General features: G+C 43.0%; 1 protein-coding gene across 7 annotated transcripts in view; it reads left to right on the top strand.

Annotated features, from left to right (window-relative positions):
• Positions 1 to 24862, top strand: part of LOC134910135 (NADP-dependent alcohol dehydrogenase-like) — a 465879-nt gene that overhangs the window by 395305 nt on the left and 45712 nt on the right. For all 7 annotated transcript variants that reach the window (XM_063917876.1, XM_063917830.1, XM_063917821.1 and 4 more), the window contains 2 exons: positions 6160 to 6376; positions 19911 to 20171. In XM_063917876.1, coding sequence (XP_063773946.1) covers positions 6160 to 6376; positions 19911 to 20171 — 478 coding nt within the window. The remainder of the gene's footprint in view (positions 1 to 6159; positions 6377 to 19910; positions 20172 to 24862) is intronic.

The raw sequence follows: 24862 nt of genomic DNA, 5'->3' as shown, positions 1-24862 counted from the left end.
CCATGTCACTGGCAAGTCTGACGAGTCCTCTCCTGCCTGGGATTCCTCCGATGCATCCTTGCGTGTAACGCCTACTGCTGCTGGCGCTGCTGTTGTTGCCGCTGGGAGTCGATGGTCATCCCAGAGGGGAAGTCGTAAGCCCACTTGTACTACTTCCAGTAAGCAATTGACTGTTCAACAGTCCTTTGCGAGGAAGATGAAATATCACAGCAGTCATCCTACTGCAAAGCGGATAACTGAGTCCTTGACAACTATGTTGGTGTTAGACGTGCGTCCGGTATCCGCCGTTAGTTCACAGGGAACTAGACAATTTATTGAGGCAGTGTGCCCCCGTTACCAAATACCATCTAGGTTCCACTTCTCTAGGCAGGCGATACCGAGAATGTACACGGACGTCAGAAAAAGACTCACCAGTCTCCTAAAAAATGCAGTTGTACCCAATGTCCACTTAACCACGGACATGTGGACAAGTGGAGCAGGGCAGGGTCAGGACTATATGACTGTGACAGCCCACTGGGTAGATGTATGGACTCCCGCCGCAAGAACAGCAGCGGCGGCACCAGTAGCAGCATCTCGCAAACGCCAACTCTTTCCTAGGCAGGCTACGCTTTGTATCACCGCTTTCCAGAATACGCACACAGCTGAAAACCTCTTACGGCAACTGAGGAAGATCATCGCGGAATGGCTTACCCCAATTGGACTCTCCTGTGGATTTGTGGCATCGGACAATGCCAGCAATATTGTGTGTGCATTAAATATGGGCAAATTCCAGCACGTCCCATGTTTTGCACATACCTTGAATTTGGTGGTGCAGAATTTTTTTAAAAACGACAGGGGCGTGCAAGAGATGCTGTCGGTGGCCAGAAAAATTGCGGGACACTTTCGGCGTACAGGCACCACGTACAGAAGACTGGAGCACCACCAAAAACTACTGAACCTGCCCTGCCATCATCTGAAGCAAGAAGTGGTAACGAGGTGGAATTCAACCCTCTATATGCTTCAGAGGTTGGAGGAGCAGCAAAAGGCCATTCAAGCCTATACAATTGAGCACGATATAGGAGATGGAATGCACCTGTCTCAAGTGCAGTGGAGAATGATTTCAACGTTGTGCAAGGTTCTGATGCCCTTTGAACTTGCCACACGTGAAGTCAGTTCAGACACTGCCAGCCTGAGTCAGGTCATTCCCCTCATCAGGCTTTTGCAGAAGAAGCTGGAGGCATTGAAGAAGGAGCTAAAAGGGAGCGATTCCGCTAGGCATGTGGGACTTGTGGATGCAGCCCTTAATTCGCTTAACAAGGATTCACGGGTGGTCAATCTGTTGAAATCAGAGCACCACCGTGCTCGATCCTAGATTTAAAGCCTACCTTGGATCTCTCTTTCCGGCAGACACAGGTCTGCTGGGGTTGAAAGACCTGCTGGTGACAAAATTGTCAAGTCAAGCGGAACGCGACCTGTCAACATCTCCTCCTTCACATTCTCCCGCAACTGGGGGTGCGAGGAAAAGGCTCAGAATTCCGAGCCCACCCGCTGGCGGTGATGCAGGGCAGTCTGGAGCGACTGCTGATGCTGACATCTGGTCCGGACTGAAGGACCTGACAACGATTACGGACATGTCGTCTACTGTCACTGCATATGATTCTCTCAACATTGATAGAATGGTGGAGGATTATATGAGTGACCGCATCCAAGTAGGCACGTCACACAGTCCGTACTTATACTGGCAGGAAAAAGAGGCAATTTGGAGGCCCTTGCACAAACTGGCTTTATTCTACCTAAGTTGCCCTCCCACAAGTGTGTACTCCGAAAGAGTGTTTAGTGCCGCCGCTCACCTTGTCAGCAATCGGCGTACGAGGTTACATCCAGAAAATGTGGAGAAGATGATGTTCATTAAAATGAATTATAATCAATTCCTCCGCGGAGACATTGACCAGCAGCAATTGCCTCCACAAAGTACACAGGGAGCTGAGATGGTGGATTCCAGTGGGGACGAATTGATAATCTGTGAGGAGGGGGATGTACACGGTGATATATCGGAGGGTGAAGATGAGGTGGACATCTTGCCTCTGTAGAGCCAGTTTGTGCAAGGAGAGATTAATTGCTTCTTTTTTGGGGGGGGTCCAAACCAACCCGTCATATCAGTCACAGTCGTGTGGCAGACCCTGTCACTGAAATGATGGGTTGGTTAAAGTGTGCATGTCCTGTTTTGTTTATACAACATAAGGGTGGGTGGGAGGGCCCAAGGATAATTCCATCTTGCACCTCTTTTTTCTTTTCTTTTTCTTTGCATCATGTGCTGATTGGGGAGGGTTTTTTGGAAGGGACATCCTGCGTGACACTGCAGTGCCACTCCTAAATGGGCCCGGTGTTTGTGTCGGCCACTAGGGTCGCTAATCTTACTCACACAGTCAGCTACCTCATTGCGCCTCTTTTTTTCTTTGCGTCATGTGCTGTTTGGGGAGGGTTTTTTGGAAGGGACATCCTGCGTGACACTGCAGTGCCACTCCTAGATGGGCCCGGTGTTTGTGTCGGCCACTAGGGTCGCTAATCTTACTCACACAGCTACCTCATTGCGCCTCTTTTTTTCTTTGCGTCATGTGCTGTTTGGGGAGGGTTTTTTGGAAGGGACATCCTGCGTGACACTGCAGTGCCACTCCTAGATGGGCCCGGTGTTTGTGTCGGCCACTAGGGTCGCTAATCTTACTCACACAGCTACCTCATTGCGCCTCTTTTTTTCTTTGCGTCATGTGCTGTTTGGGGAGGGTTTTTTGGAAGGGACATCCTGCGTGACACTGCAGTGCCACTCCTAGATGGGCCCGGTGTTTGTGTCGGCCACTAGGGTCGCTAATCTTACTCACACAGCTACCTCATTGCGCCTCTTTTTTTCTTTGCGTCATGTGCTGTTTGGGGAGGGTTTTTTGGAAGGGACATCCTGCGTGACACTGCAGTGCCACTCCTAGATGGGCCCGGTGTTTGTGTCGGCCACTAGGGTCGCTAATCTTACTCACACAGTCAGCTACCTCATTGCGCCTCTTTTTTTCTTTGCGTCATGTGCTGTTTGGGGAGGGTTTTTTGGAAGGGCCATCCTGCGTGACACTGCAGTGCCACTCCTAGATGGGCCCGGTGTTTGTGTCGGCCACTAGGGTCGCTAATCTTACTCACACAGTCAGCTACCTCATTGCGCCTCTTTTTTTCTTTGCGTCATGTGCTGTTTGGGGAGGGTTTTTTGGAAGGGCCATCCTGCGTGACACTGCAGTGCCACTCCTAGATGGGCCCGGTGTTTGTGTCGGCCACTAGGGTCGCTAATCTTACTCACACAGCTACCTCATTGCGCCTCTTTTTTTCTTTGCGTCATGTGCTGTTTGGGGAGGGTTTTTTGGAAGGGACATCCTGCGTGACACTGCAGTGCCACTCCTAGATGGGCCCGGTGTTTGTGTCGGCCACTAGGGTCGCTTATCTTACTCACACAGCGACCTCGGTGCAAATTTTAGGACTAAAAATAATATTGTGAGGTGTGAGGTATTCAGAATAGACTGAAAATGAGTGTAAATTATGGTTTTTGAGGTTAATAATACTTTGGGATCAAAATGACCCCCAAATTCTATGATTTAAGCTGTTTTTTAGTGTTTTTGGAAAAAAACACCCGAATCCAAAACACACCCGAATCCGACAAAAATAATTCGGTGAGGTTTTGCCAAAACGCGTTCGAACCCAAAACACGGCCGCGGAACCGAACCCAAAACCAAAACACAAAACCCGAAAAATTTCAGGCGCTCATCTCTACTTAACATCTGAAATTGGCCCCTTAGTAATTAGGAAGACCTGCTTTCAATAGGACCCACCCTCTGGAGCCTGCTCTTACCCAGGGATTAGGTCTGTTGGATCTGGAGACACCCAGTGGTGCCGAGGGGGGGTACTAATTATCTGGGCCCAGGCCTGATGGAGGGGCCCTGGGCCCCCTTCCCCTTACCTGGCAGCAGCAGCTGTAGCTCTTCCCACCCGGCACATGCTGCTGTGTTGTGGACTGCAATGTGGCCAGGGAGGTGCTTAAAATACAATTTATTTCTGGATTTTTTTTTGAAGGGTGCATGGCAAGTACCTGACTCCCCACAATGCCTTGAATTGTGACTCTGGACTTCCCACAGGTGAAGTCGCAACTGGCACCCTGTACCCCCTGGATCCCCAGCTGCCCCTATACCTACCTTCAGCCATGGAGGGGAAGCCCCTGGTCTGTATTCACGCTGACTTCTGGCCAAGGCGCTCCATCTCCCCTGCAGGATGCTCGCAAGCTGCTGTGCTCCAGGCTGCCTGCTGATCCCCATGGCTTCCTGTTGTGCAGCTGCTGGCTCTGGACCTCTCAGCTTGCCGTCTGGGGGTCCGCACAACTCTAAATAGTTAGCTCACTGCCCTCTGTGATGCATGTTACTAATAGGATAGGGACAGGGACATGGTCCTATGTACCTCCATGTGGACTATATATTAGGTCTCCTGTAATGTCAAGCTTTACCACAATTGTAGAGACCTGCAATATAACTGTGACCCAGGGGTATTGATTTGTGGCCCTACATCAGCAGGAGGACATGTTCCCTTGCTATATACATAGTTTATTATATAATTAACCTTCTCCATCGTTATTTTGTCCTGCAATTATACTGCTTCTGATATTGTAGCTCCATCTGGTGGCAAATTTCTATAACTACACTTTATTGAAAACAAGCTCTGCAGCTTTCTACACAATCTCAAGTTTATCTGATTTGACGTGAAGTCTGTTTGTGGGACTTCTTCACCATTTTGATTGCTCTTTTCATCTGCCAGTATGTCCGATTCTGCGGAAGGCTAGGCAAGTTAAAGAAATAGACTTGAACGGCCTTCATATACAGATCTGCCAGAATCTCTCTTGGAAAAACCAGTAACAAAGGCGTTTGCTTTGCCCACTCACTGATTAGCTTAAGAATCGTAGTATCCAAGTAGAGCATGATGGGACTGTCTTCAGGCTCCAAGATTACGAGGATGTCCCGATATCCTGCTCTTCCTTGTGTCTCACAAGATCCCACTAGGCACCATATTGGTAATCAATATAGTTCCCTAAATCAAGCTACCCAAATATGCTATTTACTGATTATGTTTGTAGTGCCATACCAGGGCAGTTATGTGCCCTGGGCTGCCCTCCATCACCCTCCAGCCTACAGTGATGCTGATGTCATGAATTCATAAAAGAAGAGACAGGTAGTTGCACTTTGGATGCACATAACATATGTCCTCTGCAGGCTGAAGAGAGGTGCTGCCAAAGCCATGCACCCTGGGCAGTAGCTCCGGCTGCACCCTGGGTAGAGCCCAGTGTATTGTTACCAGTTCACATACATAAGGTATCCATAAGGACTTGGCCAGTTCATTTGTGGGTCCCATAGCAACATTTTGAAGAGGCCCCTGTCTCAATGCTTCTAGAGAGACACCTCTCTGCAGCAGTTGTTAGTTATGCCCCATAATGGTGCCCTAGTTAATTTTCTGAACCACAGTAGTGCCCTAGTTAATGTTATGCCCCAAAGCAGTGCCAATGTTTATGTTATGCTCAAAATAGTATCCTACTTTATTTTACACCCCATAGTAGTGCCCTAGTCCACATTTTGTCACATTGTAGGGCTGCCAGTACACATTATGCACCATAGTGCCCAAATTCACACTATGTTATACAGTGCCCCCAGTTCATATAATGCCACACTATAGTGCCTCTACTTCATTTTATGTCACATTAAAGTGCCCCAGTTCATATTATGTAACTTTATAAAGCCCTCAAGCTCATTTTATACCACATCACAATAAGCAGGTCCAGGGGTTTAACTAGATATATTGCAGGCCCCAAGGCAAACGTTGGCAAGGGACCCTATTTATTTATTAATGGTTAAAAATGTATATGACACGTAACTTTGACATGGAAGGTGGGCCCCTCTCAGCCATGGGCCCCATATCAGCTGCACTCCCTGCACCTACAGATGTAACCATGTCCATCTTTGCTGTGATGCAGCATGCTCAACATGGCTTACTGCATGGCATGCCAGGCTGTGACTATTCTCAGCTGGCGATCGCTCTATTAATTTCTGAAGTAAATAAAAGGAAAGAAAGTTGAACCTTTGACTGATCTGTTTAAATATTCTTACCTTACAGCATAGGTGGAGCATCAGGACTGATGGAAGACAACACAAGCAGGTTTACTTGTAGAGGCAAACTGGTTTACCAGTTTGTGAGTACAAGCACTTTTACGGAATACACTGTTGTGTCTGACATATGTGTTGTCAAAGTGGATGATCGTGCTCCTAATGAAGTCTGCATCATTGGCTGTGGATTTGCTACTGGATATGGTGCCGCTTTAAATACTGCTAAGGTAATAACTGATACTGTGAAACAAGCAAGGAAGCGTTATTTCAAAACTGCTCAATAAGCAGTTAGTAACATAGATGATTTATCTACCGTATTTACAGAGTGTGTGGTTGTGCTTGGAAATTTGATCTGGTTAAAAAGTTGTATTTAATTAGAAGACTAAGGGGTCTATGTACTAAGCCTTGAATGAAGATAAAGTGGACAGAGATAAAGTCCCAGCCAATCAGCTCCTAACTGCCATGTCACAGGCTGGGTTTGAAAAATGGCAGTACGGAGCTGATTGGCAGGGACTTTACCTCTGTCCACTTTACCTCCATCCAAGGCTTAGTAAATAGACCCCTAACTAGTATATTACTATTGCTACTCTTCTTTTGTTTATTTTGTCCTTGCAAGGGGCTCATCTTTCTATAGAAATCAGAATCAAATTTATTGGCCAGGTATACAACAGTATACCCAGAATTTAACTCCGGTCTGCTGCTACACCAAGTACTCACATACATAAATACCTTACAATTGAATATGAATGCATAATACATTACATTAACAGTGCCAGAAAATGAAAACTTCTATTAAAAAAAAAATCATAATTTGGAACAATAATACAGTACTAATCAAGTCCTCTGTACAAGTATTCATCAAGCGAGGTACATAACACAGACCCAATTATTGCAGAATAGAAAGGAGTCAGCAACTCTGCAATAATTGAGTCTGTGTTATGTACTTTGGTTTGGCTCAGCTAGCGAACGAGACAAGCTTAAGATTCAAAGAGTAATGAGGACAGCGGAAAAGATAATTGGGGCAGGTCTCCCACCGGTCCAGGAGTTATATTTGCCTAGGGTGAGAAAGCGGGCAAGGAACATTGTAGGGGATCAGTCACATCCTGGTTGTAACTTCTTTCAATTAATTCCGTCAGGCAGATGCTATAGAGCACTGCCTGCAAAGACATATAGAAGTCTTAAAATGCTGTCAAATGTGGCTTCTGGTGCTCTAGTCTGCAAATCTTGAGAAGTTGCTAGTTAATACGCCAAATAGATATATCCCCATTTAACTAGCCTTCTGGCTGGACATCATTTGAGTGATATCTGGCGAGAGCAGCTTTAAGTGACAATCTAATAGTAAAAAACTCTACAGAATACTAGTTGCAACACCTTATCACAACCTGTGATACTGTATCATAAGATGTTTTGTATCGCGTAATGTCACACAAATTTCAATCTAGAAGGATAGTTAAGTGAGGGCACAATTGTATATGAATGATGTTTCTGTTTTGTTCAGTAATAAGATCTACTGTACTTTATGCATATGTATTTTTTAGCAACACAGTTGAGTCTCCCATATCCAAAATGCTTGGGACAAGTATTTCAGATTTTTATGTATTTTGGAAATTTTGCTTACCACAATGAGATATATTGAGAATGGCACCCAGGTTTAAATATGAAATGCATGTATGCATCATATACATATGGCCTGTAGGTAATTTATTACAATATTTTTAATACTTTTGTGCATGAAACAAAGTTTGTGTACACTAAACCATCAGGAAGGCATACCTCCCAACTGTCCCAATTCCAGTGGGACAGTCTTGTAATTTGGACACTGTCCCACTATCCAACCCAACGGTCACAGTGTCCCACAGACAGTGGGGGAGGGGGGGTGAGCTGGGGAAAGCCTTTGATCACCCACTGCTCTGCTTGGCATGTATTCAGTGCTGGGAGGTGGTCAGTGGTTGCCCAGCTGCTCAGTCAGCACTGGGCACCCCCACCCCCAACATGACATAAAATTGCTCCATGTCCCAAGGCCATGCCCACTAGGGAGAATCCATGCCCTCCCACCCAAGACCATGCCCCCTTCCCAAGGCATGCACGCCAAAGCTGCATGAGGGTCCCAATTATCTCCTTAGAAAAGTTGGGAGGTACAGTATGAGTAAGCAAAGGTTACACTATCTTAGCCAAAGAAAATGGATTTCAGAATATTTTGGATATCAGATTAACAGATATGGAAGACGCTTGTGAGTAATTTCTGCAGTCCTTGGACAAAATTTAAAAACAAGCTAACACTGCCTAAAACATGAGTCTAATACACAATTGTGTCCTTCCCAGCAACTACAGTATGAATTAATAAATATTTGAGAAATCCAAGCAAGTCAAGGGCATATGCAGGATTTCTACAGAGGGACTTTCAGAATGCTTGGTTTTGTAACAGTGTAGATAAACTGATGCAATGAGTCTAGAAAAGATATTTTGTAGTTAAACTGTTTCACATACATAAGTGACTCCCAAAGCGGTTCACACCGTATTATCTAATGAGATTAATTGTAAATTTAAAATGGTCACGTTTTGTCGTTACGCTATAAAATAACATTTTAATTGAGTGCAATTCATTGCATCCACCACACAGAGTGTGTATCATGTATATTCAGGACTGCAGTAAGTATTATTATTATTATTATTATTATTATATTTTATTTCTAAGAGCCACAGAATATATTACATATTAAGGGGAGAATGCAGCAAAACACATTTGAGATCCAGGGGTTCTTGCTGCATCGAACATGTGCATTGGCATTTCTATAATGGGTGCAATGGGTGCGGTGCACACGGGTCCCTGTGTCCAGGGGGGGCCCACACCGCACACACTACACCCATATTTAATTCTTACCTTTCTAGAGTCCAGTGACGGGCGCTGCGAAAATTGCAACCAAAAGTGAGAAGTAGTGCATAGCGACAGGGGAGGAAATGAGTAGTGGCTTGATGCTTGTTTAAGTGAGGAAGTAGTCATGGAGAGACTAAGCAAGGTAAAGATTAATAAATCACCAGACCCAGACAGTTTTCATCCGCGGGTTATTAGGGAGCTTAGGTCACAGCTAGCAAAACCCCTATACTTGATTTTCCATGGTTCAATTAGATCAGGCATGGTACCAAAGAATTGGCGTATAGCAGAGGTACTGCCTTCATTTAAAAAGGGAACAAAAAGTAATCCTGGAAACTATATACAAGTTAGTTTAACCTCTATAGTGGGTAAAATGTTGGAAGGCATTTTGAGGGATAGCATAGAGGAGCACCTACAGGCTTCTAAGTTTATTAGCAAAAGTCAGCATGGGTTTGTAAGGGACAGATCATGTAAACCAACTTAATTAGCTTCTACGAAGAAGTGAGCGAGAATCTTGATCAGGGAAAAGCAGTGGATGTGGTGTATTTAGATTTTGCAAAAGCCTTCGATACAGTGCCTCATAGGAGACTGATCAACAAATTAAGGGAACTTGGTCTAGGGTATACTATTTGTAGATGGATAAGTAATTGGCTGGATAACAGAGTACAACGAATAGTGGTCAATGGGATGCTCTCCAGCTGTGCACAGGTAGTCAGCGGAATGCCACAAGGGTCCGTTCTTGGCCCAATGCTGTTCGCTATATTTATCAATGATCTAGGAATAGGCCTGGAAAGCAGAGTGTCAATCTTTGCAGATGATACTAAACTGTGTAAGGCAATTAATTTAGAAGGCGATGTGGAGTCTCTACAGAATTACTTATTTAAACTTCAAACCTGGGCGTCTAAATGGAGAATGAGGTTCAATATAGAAAAATGCAAAGTTATGCATTTTGGGACAAAAAACACACTTGTATCCTACACTCTAGATGGGGAAAATATAGGGGTAACTATGGTCGAAAAAGATGTGGGGGTGCTCATAAATAATAGGCTTAATAACAGTACACAATGTCAAATTGCAGCAAAGAAAGCAATTAAAGTGCTAGCATGCATTAAATGGAGCATTGAGACAAGGGACGAGGATGTAATCCAGCCGCTGTACAAATCATTGGTACATCTGCACCTGGAATATTGTGTTCAGTTCTGGGCACCGTATTATAAAAAAAGATATCGGAGAACTAGAAAGAGTTCAATGAAGAGCTACTAAATTGATTAAAGGGTTAGAAACACTGGAGTACGAGGAAAGGCTTACTTGGTTAAATACTAGAAAAGAGGCGACTAAGAGGAGACATTAATATCTTCAAATATATAAAGGGTCATTACAAGGAGCTAGCAGCAGATTTGTTTATTAAGAGAACTCTGCATAGGACGCGTGGGCACTCGCTGAGGCTAGTGGAGAGGAAATTTCGTACACAACGTAGGAAAGGGTTCTACACGGTAAGGGCAATTAAGATTTGTAAATCCCTGTAAATAACGGAAGACTCTCTAAATGCATTTAAAAACGGATTGGACAAATTTCTAACTGGAAAATGTATCCAGGGCAACAGTATTTAACATATTGACTTTAGAGATGAGCGAGTTTGGTTCTCCAAGATCCCAACCCCCCCGAACTTCACCCATTTTACACGGTTTCCGAGGCAGCCTCGGATCTTCCCGCCTTGCTCGGTTAATCCCGAACACGGCCGAACGTCATCATCCCGCTGTCGGATTCTCGCGAGATTCGTATTCTATATAAAGAGCCGCACGTAGCCGCCATTTTCACTCGTGCATTGGAGATTGAACGGAGAGGACGTGGCTGCGTTCTCTCCCTGAAAAGCTCTGTAATCTGTGCTCAGTGTGCTGCAAATGTCTGTGCTCTATGTGCTGCAAATATCTGTGCTCAGTGTGCTTTATTGTGGGGACTGGTGACCACCAGTATATAATTATTCTTATAGTAGTACAGTACAGTAGGCCATTGCTGTATCTTGCAGTTCTGTGTCACTGCAAGTATCCATTCCATATCTGTGCAGCATTTTTGTGAGCAGTATATAGTAGGACAGTGCAGCATTTTGGTGACCAGCAGTATACATATATAGAACAGTACAGTAGGCCATTGCTGTATCTTGCAGCTCTGTGTCACTTCTAGTATCCTGATCAGTGCTCAATATCTGATTCATTGTTGTGACCAGTATGTATACTGTACTGTGCGACTTGTGTTATACACCTGGTGATTATACATCCTGTAATCTGTACTGAGCGATGTGTGAGATACACCTGGGGATTATACACCCTATATACTGTACTGTGTGATGTGTGAGATACACCTTGGGATTATACACCCTATATGATTATTATTATCATTATTATTATTATATGGTGCCACAAGGGTTCTGCAGCGCCCAATTACAGCGTACATAAATAATCAAACAGGAAAACAGCAACTTACAGTTAATGACAGTATAGGACAAGTACAGGGTAAATACACATAGTTACATCAGCAGATGACACTGGAATAAGTATCAGGTGGCAGAAGACTGCTGGATGTGGTACAGTTGAAGATTATTAAAGTAAGACAAAGGATAAGCACATGAGGGAAGAAGGCCCTGCTCGTGAGAGCTTACAATCTAAAGGGGAGGGGTAGACAGACATGGGTGACACAGATGGGGTACATAGAGAACGTGGAACAGAGGGTTAGGATGAGATTTGGCTGGGTTTGGTGAAGAAGTGGACCCCCAGAAGGCACAAGTCAATACTTAACATTGCAACATTTTACTGGGCTATGCAGGAGAAAATTAAAAATAAGGGAAAATAAAAATAAATAAAAAAATCAATAACTTCTACCGCTTTCAAAAAGGTCAATGGAAGCTGAAATAATGGACAACTACCTCATGAAAGCCAGATACAGTATACCAAACAGTACTTAGCAGAGTTAGGAATGAGTGCTTATGAAACACAGTAACATTTTGTCATAATATTTCAGAAACTGCATGGCTGGTCTCTTGCACTCTTTTGCTCTAATACACCACCTGCTTTAGGATTTATATTCAAAAACATTATGTCTCCATAATCCCCAAAACATCAGTCTTCTTGGAAAGTGGTTTGTTCCTTTGTAAGGGAAAGAGAACAAACGTTCTCAAACAACGGTTTCTCAATTTCTTTTTCCTCTTGGAAGGGATTGTAAATTCGCAGGAATATCTGAGCATTTCTGTAATCAGAAAGCAGCGACTTTCTACAAATGTTTACGAACAATTCCAGTGATTTTGTCATTTTCTTCCAGTGATTTGGACCAATAATACCATTGATTAGAACAAATAATTCCTGTGATATTGAGGTGTTTTTGTCACTTAGCTTAGCCGTCCAGCGACCACAGTGCACCTCTTTTTCTCTTTTCTTTGCATCGTGTGCTGTTTGGGGCCAATTTTTTGAAGTGCCATCCTGTCTGACACTGCAGTGCCACTCCTAGATGGGCCAGGTGTTTGTGCCGCCCTCTTGGGTCGCTTTGCTTAGTCATCCAGCGACCTTGGTGCAAATTTTAGGACTAAAAATAGTATTGTGAGGTGTGAGGTGTTCAGAATAGACTGGTAATGAGTAGTTACAGTGATTCCTTAAGGAAATCAGAGGTCTCTCTACACGCCTGAATTCAAGTACTGTTAAGGAATGTACCCCATTATCTAATTTATGGATGTTGCATGACTTTGAATTCCCAATCCGTATTCTGTTATTGTTCAGTTTGTCATTTGTGGTTGGCGCCTAATCACTGTAACCACCAAATTGTATCTTTAAATTTGTCTATTGGGGAGTGGGAAACACCCCTTACTGGTGATATACGGTATAGGCAGCCTCTTCTGCGCACTTGAGAGGTGCTCCATTTTTTATTTCTTGGTAATGAGTAGTGATGAGCGGGTTCGGTTTCTCGGAAACCGAACCCCCCCGAACTTCACCCTTTTTACACGGGTCCGAGCCATACTCGGATTCTCCCGTATGGCTCGGTTAACCCGAGCGCGCCCGAACGCCATCATCCCGCTGTCGGATTCTCGCAAGATTCGGATTCTATATAAGCAGCCACGCGTCGCCGCCATTTTCACTCGTGCATTGGAAATGTTAGGGAGAGGACGTGGCTGGCGTCCTCTCCGTTATTGTTGGACTTGATTGTGCTTTATTGCTTAATTGTGGAGAGGACTGGGGAGCAGCTGTATAATATAGGAGGAGTACAATTCAGAGTTTTGCTGATCAGTGACCACCAGTATACGTTGTCTGCCTGAAAAACACTCCATATCTGTGCTCAGTGTGCTGCTTTATTGTGGGGACTGGGGACCACCAGTATAATATTATATAGGAGGAGTACAGTTCAGAGTTTTGCTGACCAGTGACCACCAGTATATAATATATAGGAGTACGGTACAGAAGGCCACTGCTGTACCTACCTCTGTGTCGTCAAGTATACTATCCATCTAGATTCTATACCTGTGGTGTATTTCAGTTGTGCAGTTTGACACAGTGACCAATAGTATATATAGCAGTACGGTACGGAAGGCCACTGCTGTACCTACCTCTGTGTCGTCATTAAGTATACTATCCATCTTCATTCTATACCTGTGGAGCATTTTAGTTTTGCAGTTTGCTGACACAGTGACCACCAGTATACTATATATAGCAGTACGGTACGGAAGGCCACTGCTGTACCTACCTCTGTGTCGTCATTAAGTATACTATCCATCTACATTCTATACCTGTGGTGCATTTTAGTTTTGCAGTTTGCTGACACAGTGACCACCAGTATATATAGCAGTACTGTACGGAAGGCCACTGCTGTACCTACCTATGTGTCGTCATTAAGTATACTATCCATCTACATTCTATACCTGTGGTGCATTTTAGTTTTGCAGTTTGCTGACACAGTGACCACCAGTATATATAGCAATACGCTACGGAAGGCCACTGCTGTACCTATCTCTGTGTCGTCATTAAGTATACTATCCATCTACATTCTATACCTGTGGTGCATTTTAGTTTTGCAGTTTGCTGACACAGTGACCACCAGTATATATAGCAGTACGGTACGGAAGGCCACTGCTGTACCTACCTCTGTGTCGTCATTAAGTATACTATCCATCTACATTCTATACCTGTGGTACATTTTAGTTTTGCAGTTTGCTGACACAGTGACGACCAGTATATATAGCAGTACGTTACGGAAGGCCACTGCTGTACCTACCTCTGTGTCGTCATTAAGTATACTATCCATCTACATTCTATACCTGTGGTGCATTTTAGTTTTGCAGTTTGCTGACATAGTGACCACCAGTATATACAGCAGTACTGTACGGAAGGCCACTGCTGTACCTACCTCTGTGTCGTCATTAAGTATACTATCCATCTACATTCTATACCTGTGGTGCATTTTAGTTTTGCAGTTTTCTGACACAGTGACCACCAGTATATATAGCAGTACGGTACGGAAGGCCACTGCGGTACCTACATCTGTGTCGTCATTAAGTATACTATCCATCTACATTCTATACCTGTGGGGCATTTTAGTTTTGCAGTTTGCTGACACAGTGACCACCAGTATATATAGCAGTACGGTACGGAAGGCCACTGCTGTACCTATCTCTGTGTCGTCATTAAGTATACTATCCATCTACATTCTATACCTGTGGTGCATTTTAGTTTTGCAGTTTGCTGACACAGTGACCACCAGTATATATAGCAGTACGGTACGGAAGGTCACTGCTGTACCTACCTCTGTGTCGTCATTAAGTATACTATCCATCTACATTCTATACCTGTGGTACATTTTAGTTTTGCAGTTTGCTGACACATTGACTACCAGTATATATAGCAGTACGGTACGGAAGGCCACTGCTATACCTACCTCTGTGTCGTCATTAAATATACTATCCATCTACATTCTATACCTGTGGTGCATTTTAGTTTTGCAGTTTTCTGACACAGTGACCACCAGTATATATAGCAGTACTGTACGGAAGGCCACTGCTGTACCTACCTCTGTGTCGTCATTAAGTATACTATCCATCTACATTCTATACCTGTGGTGCATTTTAGTTTTGCAGTTTGCTGACACAGTGACCACCAGTATATATAGCAGTACGGTACGGGAGGCCACTGCTGTACCTACCTCTGTGTCGTCATTAAGTATACTATCCATCTACATTCTATACCTGTGGTACATTTTAGTTTTGCAGTTTGCTGACACAGTGACCACCAGTATATATAGCAGTACGGTACGGAAGGCCACTGCTGTACCTACCTCTGTGTCGTCATTAAGTATACTATCCATCTACATTCTATACCTGTGGTGCATTTTAGTTTTGCAGTTTGCTGACACAGTGACCACCAGTATATATAGCAGTACGTTACGGAAGGCCACTGCTGTACCTACCTCTGTGTCGTCAAGTATACTATCCATCTACATTCTATACCTGTGGTGCATTTTAGTTGTGCGCAGTATATATAGTAGTAGGCCATTGCTATTGATACTTGCATATAATTCCACACATTAAAAAATGTAGAACAAAAATGTGGAGGTTAAAATAGGGAAAGATCAAGATCCACTTCCACCTCGTGCTGAAGCTGCTGCCACTAGTCATGGCCGAGACGATGAAATGCCATCAATGTCGTCTGCCAAGGCCGATGCCCAATGTCATAGTAGAGAGCATGTAAAATCCAAAAAACAAAAGTTCAGTAAAATGACCCAAAAATCAAAATTGAAAGCGTCTGATGAGAAGCATAAACTTGCCAATATGCCATTTACGGCACGGAGTGGCAAGGAACGGCTGAGGCCCTGGCCTATGTTCATGGCTAGTGGTTCAGATTCACATGAGGATGGAAGCACTCATCCTCTCGCTAGAAAACTGCAGTGCCACTCCTAGATGGGCCAGGTGTTTGTGTCGGCCACTTGTGTCGCTTAGCTTAGTCACACAGCTACCTCATTGCGCCTCTTTTTTTCTTTGCATCATGTGCTGTTTGGGGACAATTTTTTTGAAGTGCCACCCTGCCTGACACTGCAGTGCCACTCCTAGATGGGCCAGGTGTTTGTGTCGGCCACTTGTGTCGCTTAGCTTAGTCACACAGCGACCTTGGTGCGCCTCTTTTTTTCTTTGCCTCATGTGCTGTTTGGGGACTATTTTTTTGAAGTGCCATCCTGCCTGACACTGCAGTGCCACTCGTAGATGGGCCAGGTGTTTGTGTCGGCCACTTGTGTCGCTTAGCTTAGTCACACAGCGACCTTGGTGCGCCTCTTTTTTTCTTTGCATCATGTGCTGTTTGGGGACAATTTTTTTGAAGTGCCATCCTGTCTGACACTGCAGTGCCACTCCTAGATGGGCCAGGTGTTTGTGTCGGCCACTTGTGTCGCTTAGCTTAGTCACACAGCGACCTTGGTGCGCCTCTTTTTTTCTTTGCATCATGTGCTGTTTGGGGACTATTTTTTTGAAGTGCCATCCTGTCTGACACTGCAGTGCCACTCCTAGATGGGCCAGGTCTTTGTGTCGGCCACTTGTGTCGCTTAGCTTAGCCATCCAGCGACCTTGGTGCACCTATTTTTTTCTTTGCATCATGTGCTGTTTGGGGACTATTTTTTAAATCTGCCATCCTGTCTGACACTGCAGTGCCACTCCTAGATGGGCCAGGTGTTTGTGTCGGCCACTTGGGTCGCTTAGCTTAGTCACACAGCTACCTCATTGCGCCTCTTTTTTTCTTTGCATCATGTGCTTTTTGGGGACTATTTTTTTGAAGTGCCATCCTTTCTGACACTGCAGTGCCACTCCTAGATGGGCCAGGTGTTTGTGTCGGCCACTTGTGTCGCTTAGCTTAGTCACACAGCGACCTTGGTGCGCCTCTTTTTTTCTTTGCATCATGTGCTGTTTGGGGACTATTTTTTTGAAGTGCCATCCTGCCTGACACTGCAGTGCCACTCCTAGATGGGCCAGGTGTTTGTGTCGGCCACTTGTGTCGCTTAGCTTAGCCATCCAGTGACCTAGGTGCAAATTTTAGGACTAAAAATAATATTGTGAGGTGTGAGGTGTTCAGAATAGACTGGAAATGAGTGGAAATTATGGTTATTGAGGTTAATAATACTATGGGATCAAAATGACCCCCAAATTCTATGATTTAAGCTGTTTTTTAGGGTTTTTTGAAAAAAAAACACCCGAATCCAAAACACACCCGAATCCGACAAAAAAATTTCGGCGAGGTTTTGCAAAAACGCGTCCGAGTCCAAAACACGGCCGCGGAAACGTATCCAAAACCAAAACACAAAACCCGAAAAATGTCCAGTGCACATCACTAGTAATGAGTGGAAATTGTGGTTATTGAGGTTAATAATACTATAGGATCAAAATTACCCCCAAATTCTATGATTTAAGCTGCTTTTGAGGGGTTTTTGAAAAAAACACCCGAATCCAAAAAAAACCCGAATCCGACAAAAAAAATTCAGGGAGGTTTTGCCAAAACGCGTCCGAATCCAAAACACGGCCGCGGAACCGAATCCAAAATCAAAACACAAAGCACAAAAAATTTCCGGTGCACATCTCTAATTGACATTCAATTATCTTGGAGTGGTAAGATTCAAAGCTGTCAATTGGTTCTAAACCATTACTCCAGCATGCACATTATAATATGAACAGATTAACACAGAATACAGGTTGAACCTGATGGGAATTTTGCCTCTTTTCAACCTCACTGACTATGTCACTAACTATGTAATGCACACAGTAGTGTTCCTTACACATAATGTCCCCACTATAGTGCTAGATACACATAATATCCCAGTATAGTGCTAGGTACACATAATGCCCCAGTATAGTACCAGATACACATAATGCCCCTAGATAGTGCTAGATACACATAATGCCCACAGTATAGTGCCTGATACACATAACATCCCCATAATAGTGCAAGATACACATACTGCCCCCAATAGTGGCAGTTACCGATTGGCTGATGGCCTGCACCACATTGGAAATGCCGGGCCACCCTTAAAAATCAGGTCGCTCTGCTCGAACTTGCTTGGAGATGGCCCTGTCTCCACTTCTTTACAACCTATAATGGCAGATGTTAGATCAAAATTCAAAACTATTTTCTCGTCCCCCAAGGAACAAGTTGTAACACCTTCAATCCTGCCGTGTCATGATTTAAAAATAAACACTCAAACTGAGCAGGGGATATCTGAATGAATGTATCGCGCAGAGAGTATATTAAAAAATGCTTCCCCAAGAATTCAAGTGCCAGGAGCTTATACAAGGAGAAATTGATTCCCAAGTATGCTGTGATTTAGGCATTAGATAGTGTAGCTTAGAGGGAACAGACCAGCATGTCTGAATCTCCGTTCATGAACCCTGATAGAATTTAGACATTGCAGGGTGCCATGTCACAATGACACACAATCACAGGTATGTGTAATAATATATGTATAGTTTAGGTTGTAAAATAGAGGGACTAGGACACAAACCAAAGAAATCCACCAACACATCTAAGCAAAGGAAAAGACTTTGAAACACAACCTCTCCAAAATATACAGTTTTACCCAAGGAAACAGCAACAAACAATATACACATAATAAAGTTTTACCTCCACTGCTCCACACAGATGATGAGAGAAAGTTTATATTAGTTCTAATCATGCTCTTAATGATAGGACTGGTCAGGGCTTGAATGTTTATTGTTGCAATACCAATGTCATTTCTGCAGAGAGGTAGAGGCATACAGTACCTAGAACCACCGGTCCATCAAGTCCACTGCACCCTGGTTTCCACCGCTCGCCATCACAGCAGTGTGAACTGGTCTGGTGGATTACATTGTGCACAGGAAGGGATGGCGGTGGCATCTGATGTAACACACAGGCGCCACACAGCACGCACACACTTTATCCTTGGCCTGCCCACAACACTCCCCCATCATCAGGGACTTGGCGCCAATATGGCGGTAATAAATAATGGCACCCATTAGGGTGGCTCCCTGTGCGGCTTCTCTAGTGGAATGTGCCTGGAGCCGGCCCTGTTGGATGTTGACAATCACTCTGCATCATGAAAGCAGAATACTGTAGCTTGTACAGGGGCTACTGGCAGTACTAGAAGTCACACAGGCATGATAAATACCAGACTTACTGACAGAACAGGAAAAAACAGATAGGAGTGAGGGACAGTCACACTGACAGCACAAGAAAACAGGTTCATAAGTCAGAAATACAAACTGATATTGCTAGAATGGAGGCTCACAGGTTATACAGACACGATAACAAGTCATACAGACATACTGAGAGTTCTCACCCTCTTTTCCCAGTGATCAGGCATCTACAGATTCTCTTTTGCAGGAGTTGTGTGCTGGCTACTCTTGATGATCTGGAGCAGGGATGGGGAACCTTTGGCCCTCCAGCTGCTGTTGAACTACACATATCAGCTGCCTTTCTACAGTTTTGCTATTTGGCAATGCTAAAACTATTGCAGGGCATGCTGTGATGTGTAGTTCAACAACAGCTGGAGGGCCGAAGGTTCCCCATACCTGATGTAGAGACAGCAAACAATTTTTCCGTTCTACTGCTTCTTGATCTAGTTCCACCCCCTACCTCTCCACACATTTTTTGCACTACATGAAGTTACTGCATGAAAAGATACAATATGTTTAATCACACAGCAGGTAACAGGGCAACAAGAATCCCCCCTAAGTGTGCCCTTGCAAATTAGATTTGTAACAAACAGGGAGGAGTATTGCTCAACTTGATTATTATTTTTTTGTCTATTCATTTAATAAATGAGTTCAGTCAGACACAATGCAATATGGAATTTTAATTGATACTATTAGTTTGACATATTTCTACCAATTTGTATTTCCTCAGGTGACTCCCGGCTCTACGTGCGCTGTATTTGGGTTGGGAGGTGTAGGTTTCTCAGTAATAATTGGCTGCAAAGCTGCCGGAGCCACTCGCATTATTGGGATAGGTACTCATAAAGATAAATATCCAAAAGCCATTGAACTTGGAGCCACAGAGTGCATAAATCCAAAGGACTATGAAAAGCCTATTCAGGAGGTCATTTGTGGCATGACTAATGGAGGAGTCGATTATGCCTTTGAATGTACTGGGCGTATTGAAACTATGGTAAGAGGAAAATATTACAACAATTGAGGCTGATGCTGAGTTTTAATGCAATTGTGTAAAAAAAAATTAAGGGCATGCACAAACCCAACTTGGATGGTTTATGTTGTGCAAATTGACACAATGTACTGTACTTTATGTGCAACTCAGCATCAGCCGCTAATGTGTAAAGTTTATTTTGTTTAAGTAACTATCAGTTTAATATGTTAACCACACAGAATGACATTCTTTAATTGTCTATGAAAACAACTTCAGAATAATTCAACCATGACAGAATATACAAAATGCTAAAGAAAGCATTAAGTACTAGAACTGACTTTTAGCTCTAACTCATGGCAGGCATGCTAACCCCTTGGTTACCAAGGACCTCTATGCTGTACATACAATGATGAAGGGCAAGATAGTTGGAATACAGTTTTACACAGCCTCAAACTCCCTATTCCTGGCTTCAAGAAAACCTGGGGCATTTTAAAGTAGTGAGTCTCCTCTTTCAATTAATGCCATTGTATTAGTTGATTTAATAATTTTGTTTTGCTAAAAATATCTTTAACTAGAGGGGATAGGTCTCATTCAGAACCACAAATCTACCCGAAAGTATTTCTTTAAAAATCTGGGTGAATGCCATTGAGAGAGTCCATTTTTATCTATCATGAACTCATGATCACCAGATAAAAAATAAATATTTGTGTAAATAAAAATATTAGGTACATGTAGAAAGGTATAGTAATCTCTTTTTATTAACTTTCTGCCCAATTTTAATTTTGTAAATAAATTGCAAAATCTGAAACATCTTTCTCTCTTTGCTGCCTATTGTGCATTCTAAGTTAGAAAAGTTATTGACTCCTCTTTTGTTGTAAATTGATTATTTTCCCCACCTTCTTCTGCTGCGTTATATTGCATTAATATCATAAAGTAAATAAAACATAAAGAATGTAGTGCCCCTGGAGTACAAATATGCAAAGTCAACCCATACAACTGGATTACCATTATAGGTAGTTCTCCAGTTACTGAGAGTAGTTTGCACAACATTTTAGTAAATAAATATAGTGTTATCTGCTATTACTACAACACATTACAGAAAGTACTGTGCATTCTTTTCTTATTATAAAGAAATAATAATTCTAAAAAATACAAATTCTTGTGGAAAAAAAAATTATTATTTGTGTTAGAACTGTCCGCAAAATGTACTGATATTAAAATTGTATTATAATGCAGGCAAAATTGCTAAAATAGGTGAAAAAAATACTGTATTTGTAAATTAAATTTCTCAAATGTGACCCTGTGGTATATGTACTATTAAATAAGTAAGGATAATAGTGATATTGTGAATACTGTACAAATATATGTATATTTAATGATTTACATAGGGACCAGGTATCATTCCTCATACTAAGCTTATGGGTAACTGAGGTAACTGAGGTAATATTGATAGCTGTTACTGCATTGACACTGGGCTATACTTCCTCTAACCAGCACGAGACTGTATCTGCACAGGGGTGTCTCGCGCTGTAAGCGGGAACAAGCTAGGGCTCACAAGGACTGCACAACCCCAATAAAAGAGGGAGATTTAGCGCAGAAGGTTGTTGTGTGTGGGCCACCGAGGAGTCTACTTCTCTCTCTCCTCTGCACTGCACAGAAAGAGCTGTGCTGTAAACATCGCGGTGCCAGAGGGAGAGGAAGTGGCTTACCTCTTAGACGGCTCACAGAAGTAGTCAAGCGGCTGCTGCAGGAGGTCCCATCTACACGGAGGCAGAAAGCTGAAGGCGGCGCCAGCAGTGGCAGTGTCTGGCCAGGGAAGGTGTCTACACAGATGCGGAGAGTGGGAGGCACGGCTATCGGAGGAGGTGGTGCCAGACCCCACTGTAAATGGCTAGCAGGGATAACATAGAAGTGGCCACCTAATATAGCCCGAATCCAGCCTAATGTAAAGCGGCCAGTGGGAGATAGAAAGGCAGCGTCACTGAAATCACCCAAGTCACCCAGCCGTCCCTCTTTATCCTAAGCCTCCTAGCTAAGCAAAAGGGCGGGGGAGTGCTGTGAATGGAGGCAAATTGAGGATGAAAGCAGCAGTCCACACCAGCCTCCTAGCTGAGCATGAGAGCAGGGGAGTACTGTGTGACGAGAGCGATCTGAAGTCATCCAATTGGTGAGCAGGGGGCAGAGCCAAACTGGATAGTTATTGGCCACTAGCTGGAGCTGTGGCTGAAGGCGTCTCAGGTCTGTGAAATATACCCAACACTGCATCCACACCACCAGTGTAGCATATACAATCAATAGACAGGTGGTTTAAGAAAAGGATAGACTTTAATGGGAATTTCCTAACTTCTCATTGTGGCTTATCACCTTATTACACCTCTATATTACCTTAGGATGAAAACGCTAATTTCCAGCAGTTTATGGGAATAATTAACTAAGTGAACTCTGGGACTGTTACTTGTTCCCTAATATTTATCAGTGAGAAGGTCAGACACTTTTATAAAACAAGAGGGAAGGTGATCTTTAATACCAAAAAAGGAGAAAGGAATAGATCATTTAATTTAGACTATAATTATCCTTATTGTGGACAGTTAGTAATTCACAGACTATGAACTGGGACTCTATAATATTAACTTCTCAGTCCAGAGAGTTTTAAAGTAAGAGAACAGTGACATCTAGCTATTATTATAACTTTTCAGAAGGGTTAGTACAAGGATTGGATACATTCATCTGTAAAGGCTACACTTGCTCTTCAAGGAAAAGAACTCTTGGATCCACATATATAGTTACTAAATAGTAGCTATTTAACTGTTACTTGATGGCATCAGTCTAAAGTTTCATCCTCTCAGGATTTCTCCTTCTTTAAGATAGAATATATATATATATATATATATATATATATATATATATTTTTTTTTTTTTTCAGTGGTAAAACCCTGTGTATGACAGGAAAGGATTCACTAGCTATATATATGCATATATACATAACAACTTTCTATACTAACTGCAGTTAGCAACTGGATGAGACTTCGGGAATAGGGGGATTGTGAGGAGAATGCGGGTTTGATGAATTCGTTATTTTATGGTACATTGTATTAAATCTGTCATGTCATTAATACAAGTTGCAATGAAATGTAAATTGTATGAGTATATGGTAATTCAGTAGATATTAGTAAATAAGCTTATTTAAAGTCTGATGTATTAAAGTATATTAAAGTCTGATTAGAGTATATGATACTTGCCTGAATACTATGCTTATAGTGACTCAATTCAATTGGTAACCCAAAACATTGATTCTTCCTGTAAGAGAAAAAATACATAGTTGTGTAGGGTTATCCCAAACTGAGCCCTTTTCTATTAATACTACAAAGTAGAATAAAAGTTTGGGTGGATGCACTATAGTACATAATTATCAGTAATTTAATAGCCAGAGATAGGGTTACATCTGGAGGCACTGCTGAGACAGACATCAACTATACTCTCCTGCCTGCCATGGAAGTCATAAGTGAAAAAGATATATATACCTGGTGTACAGACCACGGTGTGAATGTGAGAAGTAGTGTAGGTTTGGTGGGAAATTTTACCAGCATATCTGATGAAGAATTGATTAAAGAAGTAAATAAATTGTGTGGGATAAAATCACCAGTTATAATAGATAAGTGGAAAGGAGCATTAGGGGAGACTTGTGCGGTTTTAATAAATAATCAAAATTATCTAGATGCTTCTTTGATCCCTATTAATGTTTTAGTGGAAAGTGTGCCGGGTAGACGGTGGATTATCATATGGCCTAGTCAAGTAGTGGTGGGGGAGGAGGAAGCCTCGGAAGCTCCAGGGTCTGGAGTGGAGGAAAATCAGAGGAGTCATCCAAGTATGGGTGACTTTTCACAAGCCAATCAACCTAATATTGGCCCTATAGAGCCTCAAGTAGAGGCAGTAATGGATAAAGTAGTAAGTCACTTTGAAAGGTGGCATTACGAGGGTGGTTATAGGAGATTAAGAGTTTTTTCAGGGATACTTCCTGCACGCGCTGGGGAAGAAAGTTATGAGGTTTGGAGAGAAGCAGAGGTACAGCATTCAGAGAGTGGGGGTGCCCGGAGTATAAAAAAAATTTGTTGAGAGTCTCCGAGGTCCAGCTATGGGGATCATACATGCCACACGTAGGAGCAATTCTCACGCCACCTTGAAAGATTATTTCACTGCTTTAGATTATTCTTTTGGAACCATAGAGGAAGTAGGAGATATACTATCCCGACTTCATCGTACCTTACAAGAACCTAATGAGACACTTACAGATTACATTTACCGCCTAGATAAGATCCTGTATAAACTTTTAGACAAAGGAGGGATTGAACAGAGAGAAATTGATGAACGACGTATGAAGCATGTTTTAAGAGGATCTTAAACTAGTAATCCAGTAGCTCAAAGACTGAGGTGCACTAGGCCCAGAACCCCCCCCCCCCCCCCCGCCAACGCTGAGTGATTTAATAAAAGAAGTAAAATTAGAAGTTCAGATAGAGAACAGAGAAAAAAGTCTGAAAAGAGTAAAAGTTGTATCACCCTCTACTGATGTTTCACCAAACAGTGACAAGTTATATAACTTGTTAGAAGAACAAAATAGGAAATTGGATCAACTCATTACTTTACAGAGTAATAGATCAGTTACACTGCCCATGGGAAGGGGTAGGGGGTATGCCCGGAGACAAGATAATAGAGACAAC

Source organism: Pseudophryne corroboree, chromosome 1 (genome assembly GCF_028390025.1).
Source record: "Pseudophryne corroboree isolate aPseCor3 chromosome 1, aPseCor3.hap2, whole genome shotgun sequence".
NCBI lineage: Eukaryota > Metazoa > Chordata > Amphibia > Anura > Myobatrachidae > Pseudophryne > Pseudophryne corroboree.
This window is presented reverse-complemented; position numbering and strand designations above follow the sequence as displayed.